We start from the raw sequence: 11393 nt of genomic DNA on the forward strand, positions 1-11393 counted from the left end.
ATTCAGATATTAGAGGATATGTTGAGGACTAAGTGTTGGATTTTGGGTTATCCTGGCAGGATCACCTGCCGATAATATAGTTCTCTTATAATAATAACTATCATCACAGTATTGACATGAAACATTCGATGCCCTTTATGATCGTCGTTTTCGTACACCCTTATTTTGGGATGAAGTAGAGGAACGACAGGTCGAAGGAACGGAATTGATCCAAAAGATCGTAGACAAGGTTGAGTTGATCAAGACATTACGCGCAGAACATTGCATTCGTACTTATAGGAGACAAGGTTGGCCGTTTGATATGAAAAGTCAAACCAGAAAATCATTTTTTTTTTAAAAAAGTATTTTTTTAGTTTATAAGGTGTTTGGATGGTCATTTAAGTGCTTAAAAACACATTTTTAGCCAAATTTAAAGGTTTTTCAAAAGTCCAAAATTAAAAATTTAAAAAGCATTTTTTTAAAAAAAAAATCTTTGAAAATCAAACGGGTTCGTAGTATATAGTTTGACGTTGTTACCGGGATCTATCTAATGTTTTCTTTTTTCTTTTTTTTTTTAGGAAAAATATACCATTCAACCCTTAAAAGGACTATCGGCCGATAGAACTTTTGTTCTGTTCACTTCTCGTCGTTCATCGCCGTCGTGGACGAATCGGTCTTCTCTCTTCACACTTCGGCTGTCTCAAAAAAATTTATTTCTAGTAAGGTCAGATAAGAATTCCTTGAAAACATTGAATGTGAAATTTATGTTATTCGATTCTTGAGATTTAGTATGTTTTGGGCTGAGTTATGATAAATTTATGGGTTGAGTTCACCTTGTTTTTTCTTACATGACTGCCGACTTCAAAGGATTGTTAAGTTCTTTGCTGGTTTTTCCCCTTCTCATTTGCCTTTAACAAAGAAAGAGTCCGTCGATTAATTCTCTCCAAGTTTTAAGTTCGAGAGGGGATCAACTACGAGTATAATACTATATTTTGCATTTTCAAGTTGCTTTATTCTGCAATATGGTATGTTTTAATATCAGAGGAAAAATAGATAAATTTAAATATGGTGATATTCATGTGATCAGCTATGAATAAATGCTATGTTAACCACCATTTTTTGGAAACATCATTTGATCGGCAATATATTTAGTCTATTCTATGTGGAACTTATTCTAATCTTGCTTTGCTGTCTAATTTAATTCATAAATTACGACGTTTCATTATTTTTTAGAACACAGTATGTATCACGAATGAATTGGGAATTGGGTTTATTTGTGTAATATTTGCTATGTTTAAGTCTGCAGATGAAGGTTGTGGATTTTGGAAGACCAGGTGGTCCAGATCTTTTACAAGTGAAAGAGGCTCCGACGCCCACTTGTGGAGATTATCAAATAATGATACAAGTAGCAGCGGCAGGACTAAACTTTTATGACACTTTGGACCGACAATGTTTCCCTTGTCTATATACGCCCATATCAGATCTTGGATTTGAGTGTTCGGGGAAAGTTGTTGCTGTTGGTTCATTAGTCATTGACTTTAAAGTGGGCGATGAGGTGAGTGAGTTATTTGTTTTTTTTAAAAAAGAAAATTTGACAAGTTTATTGGTTTTTTGTGCTCACATTTGAATCATTGTGTTTGTTATGATGCTTTTTTTTTTTTTTTTGCCTCAAGGTTTGTGCGATTCTTCAAGGTGGGGGTGGCTGTGCAGAGTTCATAACTGTTCCCCCATTTCACGCTCTGAGAATTCCTCCGAGAGTTACCCTTGCCGAGGCAGCAGCTTTGCCACTAGCGTCATGCTTAAGTTTTTATTCGCTTTCAATGTTGACGAACATTGCGCCTGGCAAAACAATCTTGGTATTGTCTTTTTTAAAACTAAATTCTTTATGTTGAAACTTTTAAAATGTTAATTTTGAGGGCAATCGCAGATACATGGCGATGCAGGGGGAATGGACATAATTGCCATTCAATATGCTAAGTATGCACTTCGTTGTGAAGTAATTGCAGTAGCAGGTAGTAATGGTTATTATTTTCATTTTGATTCAATTTAGTTGTATTTGCAGTGATTTGATTTCCACCTGATCACAAAAACATGTCGACAGCTCTGAACCATTGTTTATTTGGATGTTCATACATCACTGGAATTAAAGGAAATGTAGTATGCAGAAAATCGAAATAAACAATAGAAGACAAGATTGTTATGTGGCCTGGCCAAAAAAAAAAAATAACGACCTATATCCAGCGGAGGCACTATTACTCTTGTCAATGTACAAGATTGATTTCAAGAACTCACAAAGATACAAAAGCAATTACATGAACTCACTCTGTCTTTTCTTCCTCACACACTCGAGAAGACCCTCTTGAGTTCACTTAATAATGCTTTTATCTCTCTCTTGCTTCCTTCAATCAGAATAACATCTCAGTTAGTATTTTACTGAGCAAATAACATTCCAGCACTTCAATTGTGTTCCCGTTATACATTGAAAGCCACTGCAGAAGAGTATGTGCACATAACCTGCTTCTCTTAGTTTTATCTGCGACAACCTGTGGTGGCTACAAATCTGATTTAGGGTTAGCACTAACTGCTAGTTACTTTGTCCCATCAACCCTTGCATCAGCATGAATTGAATTTGTATCACTTCATCTTACAATTCTCCACCTAGTTACAAATCCAATGCTACATAAGATTGCCTCCACAAGTCCTGCTTCAGGGTTTTACATTACTGGTTGCATTGATCAGGTTGCTTAATGGTTATTCGCACTGCACCAATCTCAGTGATTTCACTTGCAAAATGAAGTCTGGCGAAGGACGTTAGAGATTAATGAACTTTATATCTAGAGCCAGTGGTGTTGACCTACTGCATGTGTTTGTGTATTGGTTCGAAATGGGAATTGAAGTGTAATTTGTGGTGTATTGATTGATTTTCTTTGAAACGCATTATAGTCCAACTGTTCTCTGCTCGGCGCGTACTTAATGGCCTTGTAACATGTGGTGGGACATTGGATATAATAGAATTATCTGAATTTGGTTAATGAGGCCAAAGAATTGCACAGTGAAATTTGAAAAACTACAATCAGAGTGTTGGTGACTGCCTCAGCACCACGCGCTTACCCAACATCTTCTGTGAAATAAATAGCATGTAACTAAATGGACCTTTTTTGTAGGGATGGATGAAAAGCTGCTACTTTTCGAATCGCTAGGAGCAAAAGCCTGCATCAACTACAAAAAGCAGGACTTTTGCAAGTGTGTGATGGCTGAAACAGGAGAAAGAGGTTCATGAATTATCATGCGTTTTTCCTTTTAAGATCTGTGTATGGTTAGACGACAATTATCGAGTTAGATCTAGTTACAAAAACATTGTCTCTTTTACGAATAGTGCAGATTCTTTTCTTTACGGACAAGACACTATTATTTTACTAGCATGCGTCTTACAATTTATATAGGGAAATTTTCTGGGGAGATTAATTTTAGGTTCTGTACACTGTTATATGCAGTATAAATAGTGATATAGATTTTAGCGGCATTGCATGTGGTGCAAATTTTTGTAATGGCTTCTGGGAGCTAATATTATCATTTTATGACAAGGACTGTTAGATGTAATGTGAAAGCTTGAACACCATCAGCTTCTAGAGGAAGAGCTGAAGTTGAAACTCCTGATACTCTTACTTGGTTCATATTGATCTAATTAATTTAGTCTTACAAATTGTTTGGGGTCTATGCATATGCAGTTGTAGTTACTCTGTGTTGAAAGAACAATAAACATGGAAATCTACCTGATTGTTTTGTCATTTGTTGTTGTGGTGAGTTAGGAAGTTCATGAGTAAAGGTGTTTGAACCTACAATGTGTTGGATGATTGTCAAAAATTTCCAGGTTGCTCTTTGACCTGTGGAAATGATGTGCATACTATATTTGCGCAGTATTGAAGCATATTGATGTGGTCAAATTACAATTCACATGGCAATATGCAGATATGAGTAGCAGGTTTCCCCTATTAGACGCAAGTAGAAATGTGAAGAAAAGTAGTGTGAAGTTGTAACTAATCCGAGAAACGCGAACCTATTGAGTATGGTGTGAGCATTCACAATATGGTTGCATGTGTACTTTTGTTGAGATATTTACATATCTGTATAATGCAGTGTATAACCAAATAAATGGGAAATAGAATCTTGGGTTTCTTTTGGAGAGGGACTTGGGTGTATTTCAGATCCACCGTTGGCATCTGCATAAGTTGAGGAAGGTAACCCATATGATATAAATCCATCCAAATAATCAAATGCATTTCAAAATCTATAGAGTTGAAATCCCTTCATCCAATCGCAGCCTTGGAAGATTTATTATTTTCACCGACTTCAATGATGGATGTGATATATCATCTTTGTCAGCGATGCCTTGGTTGTCTCGTTAGATCTTTAATTTGATTTATATTTAACTAAATCTTGTGTATTTAGGGGTGGACTTTATACTAGATGCTAGTGGGAAAGCTCATTTTCAAAAAAATTTGGATTGTCTGGCCATAGGTGGGTCTCTTGTTGTCTTAGGATACAACAGTGGGAGTCAGGTGAATATTGATCTTTCGGTCCTCATGCACAAGGATATCAATTTCATAGGTAAAATCACTGCCCGACAATGTTATTCTTCATCTCTTTGGATAATTTCTTTTTTTCTTGTTGATACCATTGTTATTTTAATGTTGTTCAATTTGATTAATATTTGTTTAATGGTATGTATGTAGGGGGGGATTTGCGGTATCTATTTTATGCAAAAGTAGAGTCGATTTTCTCTGATGCTGCAGCAAAAATTTGGCCACTAATAGAATCCGGACTTATAAAACCAGTAATTGGTAAAGCATTCAACTTCTCTGAAGCCACTGAAGCATATAGAGCCTTGGTGACACAGGATTCCAGGCAAAATATTATTAGTTTCACAATGATGCAGTTTGATACAGTCTATCAATAAGCATAATAGTTATGAATATGCATCAAATCCTAGTACCTGCCAATGGTCTGCTATGTTTGATTTTATTTGATGAGCAAGGCAAATATATTTATTTGATTTGTATTGGTTTACGATGATTTCAGTAGAAATTTCAATTTCTATATATATTTGTACCTAACCTATATAAACTGGTAAATGTTTTTCAATTATTAATTAAAATTTTGCCCTTATTTTTATTTTTTGTTGTTCTATTCAGTATAATCTAAATATAGATAGAGATATAAATGTACAAATAAAAAAATATCAGCCAAGTTGTAAGTAAACATTATATGTAGGAGAAAAAAACGTTGGTTCATGGCTTACTACATTTACTTTTCAATAAGTTTCGTAATTGCAATCAAGTAAATAAATAACACAATTCATTTATGAACATTTCATGGGTCAATTTTGAGGAAAAGATTGTCGCTCATTAAAAGTATTTTTTTATGCCTAAAGTATTATTTTTCTTTGCAAAAATATCAATATTTGTTGGTTATGTTATGAAGATTTATTGTGTAATATATGTTGATTTAACTGAAAAATATTTGACCCATGAAAAGTGTTATTTCTATATCCAAAATATTAATATTCAATGTAAAAGTATCAATTTTTTTGTTAGTTATGATATAATAAAAAAATCATGTGATGTATTGTTGAATCCTATGTTTTGGTGATAACAAAAACAGTGTTTTCATAATCGGACCGGTGATCATACCGGTCTACTTAAAAAAAAGTTCGATCGATCGGACCGTTTTAACCAGACGGTCGAACTAAAAAACCGTTTATATAATATAATAAATAATATGTTTTGAATTTTAAAAACTCAAAAATGTATATAAATAGACAAAAAAAATATATTACTATAGTTTGAAAATTAAATAAATATGTAAATATATTCAAAATATCAATTATAGTTATAAATTATTTAAACAATAAATTATTTAATTTTTAAAAATCTATTATTTTTAAAATAAGATTTTTAATGAAGTACAAATAATCATGTATTTATATAAAAAATATTAAATTTAAATTTTTAAAAATAAAAATAATTAAATTTTCGAAAAAAAATAAAAATAATTCGAAAAACCGGTTGAATCGATTTTTCGGTTCTTTATCGGTTCAACCGGTTTTTTGACCGGTTGAACCGATTTTCCGGTTTTTGAATGTGAACCGGACCAAACCAGCGACCAGTTACCGGTTCGACCAGCAACCGGTCGTTGGTCCGGTTCTAAAAACACTGAACAAAACAATATATCATTGTCATAGATTGCGTCGCCTTTTTCTTGTAAAACAAGTATCGACCGTCATCTTTGAAGAACAGGAGTAACGACAGTTCTCTAGTCACAAGTATTAGCTCGATCGGTCAAACATCAGCTACATTTATCGACCGGTCACCCATTCAAACATATGCTCAACCGGCGTCTACAGTCTTCTTCAACCGTTCACATATGCAAGGTTAGTTATCAACGGTAACAAGGAAAGATAAGACTCGATAGCTTTAAAAGGGCTGCCTAAAGCATTTATGAGAAGACAACAAGTAATGTTGAAAAAGTTACTATAAATGGCTGCTGAGACACCATCTTAGAATCTAACTACAACCGTTACCTCTCAAATGTGAAAAGTGCAATAACTCGCATTTATTGAAGACTCTATTTGCAGGAGAGAGGAAATCAATCATAGTATCAAATGCATTTAAGATGATTGAGACTTTCCAAGCAAAGAACATCAGTCAAAGGGCAAGAGCATTTATTGATTGCAATAAAGACGTTGGAAAGTCCTCATGCAAAAACTACTATATAAGAAATAGAAAAGCAAAACGACGATCTGTGCAATCCTTAGCAAAAATACATCCGAGCACTCTTACTCGACAATACTCACTTTGCTCACTACAACCCTCGCTTAACCAGAAATTTATCAGATCATTCAAGGATCATTTAAGGGTTACTCAAATCCAGCTGCTGTTCAAAGAAGCAAGCAAGATTAGAAGACTTGAGAGTTTGAGTTTGAGTTTGAGAACTCAGATAAAGTCATACTGTTGAAGAGTTGGATAAGAACTTGAAATCTTATCCTTGTGGAATCTAGGAGTTCTGAATTAGGCAGTTTTTATGTCCTAATCTCGGAGTTGGTGTATTACAAGACGTTATAATAACCAAAGTCTTCTTGTGAATTCCTTCATACGTGGAAAAAAGAGAGACATAGAAGGATTAAGCCTTCGAACTTTCATAAATCTCTGCCTTATTTACATAATTGCACTGCATTTTATTGTGTTTTATATTACTGAAGTTAGTGAACTATTTCCGCACTTATTCAAAGTTGCTCATATAAATTTGGAAGTTGAGAAAATTGGTTGAAGTTTTTATCAAAAAAGAATTTTAAAGAGTTTGTATTCACCCCCCCCCCCCCCCCTTATATACGCACAACCGATCCCCAACAAGTGTTAACAGAGAGAGTTTTCCTCAATTGCTGATACTCATATTTTAATGATGACTTCATTTAATAAGATTCTTATGTTTTCCAATGAAAAATGTCGTGATTGGAAAATACGTATGCAGGCATATCTCTCAGCTCAAGGCAATGACATGTGATATGTCATCATAGATGGACCAATGAAGATTCTCAAAGCCAATACTATTGTAGCTATATCAAGTGGAAATCCACAAATGGTGGAGAAGCACTGGTCGGAATGGACTACAGAGGATAAAAAGAAGGCTAATCTCGACAATGTTGCTAATGACATCCTCTATAAGACGTTAGACAAGAACATGTTCAGCAAAATCAAGACTTGTACCACCGCTAAGAAGATATGGGAAAAGCTCACCCAGCTGTGCAAAGACAACGACCAAACCAAGGTACAAGTTAACCGTCGCTATCCAAAAGTTTTACAATGCCAAAATGAAGCCAAGGGAAACCATGACTGAGTTTGAGGAACGGTTTAGTAGTATCATTTGTGAACTTATTACTCTTGGTAAATCTTACTCTAATTGCAAAATTTCCTTGAAGGTTGTGAGAGCTCTCCCCAGAGAATGAGATGTCAAGACAAAAGCCATGCGAGAATCCATGGTTTTGAGCAAGATCTAGCTCTATGATTGTAGAGACCCAACCCAGATCCACTACTCATCAGAGGTTAAAGCTGAATTAAGCATGCAATTAACAATAATCAGAAACTAATTGCGGAGAGCTTAAATAAATACTGGGCGTGCATAATACAACCGATAAACAAAATCCAAATTATACAACCCAATCAAATAAAACTTAATAAAAGGCAACCTAACAGCTACCCCTGCTGTCTCTCTCTAGTCACCGACAACTCTAGGACTCTGTGTGTACTACCTGCACATGCAGTTCTCGTCGAATGGGGTGTCCAGACAACAAAGAAAATATTGTGTGTGAGAGAAATACGCTCAGCACACTAGTACGAGTAGACATACAAATATGATGCATGCAACATGAATATGCCTGGGTATCCGTATATGGGATATACTGATCAACCTGCCCAGACTGGAGTCTAGTACATGAGCTGTAGCCTTGGGAAATCAAACTGCTGGACACAACCACTCAATCCTAACTGGACGTGGATCTAAAATGTCCACGGGAAACACTAGAGTCTGCATGACCCGTCGGTTAGCGTGACTCTCAGTGCCCAATCGTTCAAATAGGGCTAAGCGACCCTACTCAACTGGCTCATCTCAATGATGTACAAGCTCAATATGATATGCAAATGTCGCATAATATATCAATGCAATAACATGCAAACATGACACATAAATGCAACACATGAACATGCATACCTGCTGACAATCTCAGTCTTTACTTACGTACCTCAACACAATCCTAGATGTCCCGTATCTACAGTCCAACACTACAATACAAATTACCCATGCATCATCTATTATGCTCTAAAAGCCTTAATTAAACCATTACATACTCCCTAATATTTTTAGGGATCCAAAGTTATATCTGTTGTCAACCCGCTGATGGTACGACTCCGAGACACATCCCTATCACCCGTCCCTCGACTACTAAGGCTAAAAAGCCCCTAAAACCCTAAAAAACGAGAAGAAAGGGATTTGGAAGTGATCAAAATGAGGAGCTCTAGACCCCTTATAAATAGGCAGAGAGATCAGAACGTCCGATCCTACAATCGGAGCTTCTGATCTCCCCCCGATCGCCACGTAGCATGCATTCTCGAGAAATGTCCCTGCCACCAGTTCGGAACGCCTGATCCCTACTTCGGAACGTTCGATCTCCCCCCATGACGTTATCATACTGACCTCACACTTGGACACCTAGTTGAGGATGTCCGGAACGTCCAAACTCATAATCGGAGCTTTTGATCGTACCCTGAGCTTCCAAACCCAACAGTGCTTCCGAACTTCATGTAGATCGGACCCTCTGATCCTAGTTCAGAGCTTCCAAACTGTTCGAATGCTTGGAACCCTCCTGACCATTCTTGAGTGTTCTGAATCTATTTTTGAACTTCTTGGACCCATCTGAAAATTCTTTAATCATGTTTGGCCATTTTAAACATTATTATTTGATTAATTACCACTTAATCATCAATTCTGAATTTGGGTCACTACAATAATCTATTTGCAAATCTCAAAGCCTACGAGTTTGAACTTGGGATAAGAAAAAAAGAGGATCCCTCAACCTCTCATCCAAAAAAGGTTCTAGCCACGACCGTTGCATGCCAACCGATCGAGAAAACCACAAACAAGAAAACCGTTGAGCAGATTAGTAATGAGGCTATGTCTTTATTCGTAAAAAATTTTGATAAATTTAAGCTTAAAAATCAGTCAAATTTTACTAAGACTTATTACAAAAAATACCACACAGATGATGGTCCTGTGTGCTTTAACTGTGGCAAGCAAGACTATTTTATAGCAGATTGTACAAAACCCAAGAATTACGAAAAGAAGCCATCGGTCGAGAAGAAGAAAAAGGGAAAAGAGGAACGAAGGACATTCAGGAAAAGGAGAGAAAAACAAGTTCTAGTTGCTGATGACAGTAGAAAATGGGCATAATCAGACTCGAAATCTTCCAGCTCAGCAAGATCATCAGACGATAGTGACGACGAGGAAGTGCAGTGTCTTATGGCCAACTCCGAACAAGAAAAAAAAGAAGACGATGAGGAATTTGACTTTAGCTCTTCTGAATCTACACGCAAAGAATTAGTCACAACATGTAGTAACCCGATTCCATTTTACAAGATTAAGTGATTTTAAACATGTTAAAAAATTATATATAATTTTAAAAGTGTCAAAACATCTTTAAGAAGTCATTATTTGGTGAAAATAAGTGCAAAATCGGATCCGGAACGTTCGAAAATGGTAGGGAGAGTCCTGGGGGTCCAAAACCATCTAAGAAGCACCCAAAAACAGTTCGGAAGGAGCGAACATATCGGAGCTTTCGAACTCAACCAGAAACAAGTGTCAGGGTGGTTTGAACACGTACCTGCATGCATGGAGATTGGAGCTTCCGAAGTGCAGATCGGAGATTCCGATCGTAGCTGTTCAGAACGTTTCATGCATGCGCAGATCGGAGCTTCCGAACTGGAGTTCGGAGCTTCCAATCTCCGTCAATAAATAGGGGGTCCGAACTTCATAATTTGGCACCAAAATAAAGTCTATTCTCTCGAATTCTGAGTATTATTGTAAGTTTCTAGCCTTCTTTGTCTAAGGACGGGTCTTGGCGAGGCGTCCGGAAGTCGCAGTGGAGTGGTGCTCAAGTTCTGAGGCTAGCGACATCAAAGGGCTGACGACTGACGAAGGTATAACTCTAGATCCTATAAATAGTTCGAGAGTATCTATTAGCTTAGTTAAGGCTTTTAGATATCAAATAGTGATATAGTAATCATGTGAATATAGGCTTGGACAATAGAGCTGGTGTAGCTTGCCTATAGATTTTAGGTACGTAAGTACAGACTGAGATAGTCAGCTGAATATACATGATTATGTGTTGCATTATTATTTTTCATGAGATGCATGATATAATGTTCATGATTTGTATGCGGCATTTGCATACCATGTTGAGCCTGTTATCCTTTTGAGATAGCCAATTGTTCTAGGGTCGCTCAACCCTAGGGTTGTTTATATTGTACGATAAGGTACCGTGTGACACCCATTGAATTGACGGGGCAACGCGTGCGGTTTACCCAGGAAGTTGGTAGTCCAAGATCAATTTCAGTATGTGTGGCACCCACTGAATCTTCGGAGCAGCGTGCGCATACTGGAGGCGTCTGTGTCTTGAGCATGATTGGTAGCACTTAGTCGTGTCAAGCCCAAATTAACCCAACTCAGATTAAATAAATAAAAATTTAGTAGCAGGAGTAGGGATCGTTCCCACGAAAAAAGTGAAATTTATTTGTGTTCTTAAAATACTGAAAATAAATGCAAAGGGGGTTTTAAGATTTTAAAAATTAACTACTAATAATTTAAAA

General features: G+C 36.4%; 1 protein-coding gene across 1 annotated transcript; it reads left to right on the plus strand.

Moving 5' to 3' along the window:
* The first annotated feature begins 592 nt into the window (after positions 1-592).
* LOC140888011 (uncharacterized) lies at positions 593-4936 on the plus strand. Its single transcript, XM_073295681.1, has 7 exons — positions 593-703; positions 1286-1534; positions 1653-1835; positions 1907-1991; positions 3144-3251; positions 4429-4587; positions 4713-4936. Exons 2-7 carry the CDS (start codon positions 1286-1288, stop codon positions 4934-4936), a joined length of 1008 nt encoding a protein of 335 aa, XP_073151782.1. The 5' UTR covers positions 593-703.
* The last annotated feature ends 6457 nt before the right edge of the window (positions 4937-11393 follow it).

The sequence above is a fragment of the Henckelia pumila genome, chromosome 3 (assembly GCF_033568475.1).
Source record: "Henckelia pumila isolate YLH828 chromosome 3, ASM3356847v2, whole genome shotgun sequence".
Lineage (NCBI taxonomy): Eukaryota > Viridiplantae > Streptophyta > Magnoliopsida > Lamiales > Gesneriaceae > Henckelia > Henckelia pumila.

Excerpts from the sequence above, each read along its gene's own strand:
- LOC140888011 (XM_073295681.1), top strand. The coding sequence starts at position 1,286 with ATGAAGGTTGTGGATTTTGGAAGACCAGGTGGTCCAGATCTTTTACAA. Across the intron at positions 1,535-1,652 it reads ACTTTAAAGTGGGCGATGAG|GTTTGTGCGATTCTTCAAGG; the intron begins GTGAGTGAGTTA and ends TTTTGCCTCAAG. Across the intron at positions 1,836-1,906 it reads CGCCTGGCAAAACAATCTTG|ATACATGGCGATGCAGGGGG; the intron begins GTATTGTCTTTT and ends GGGCAATCGCAG.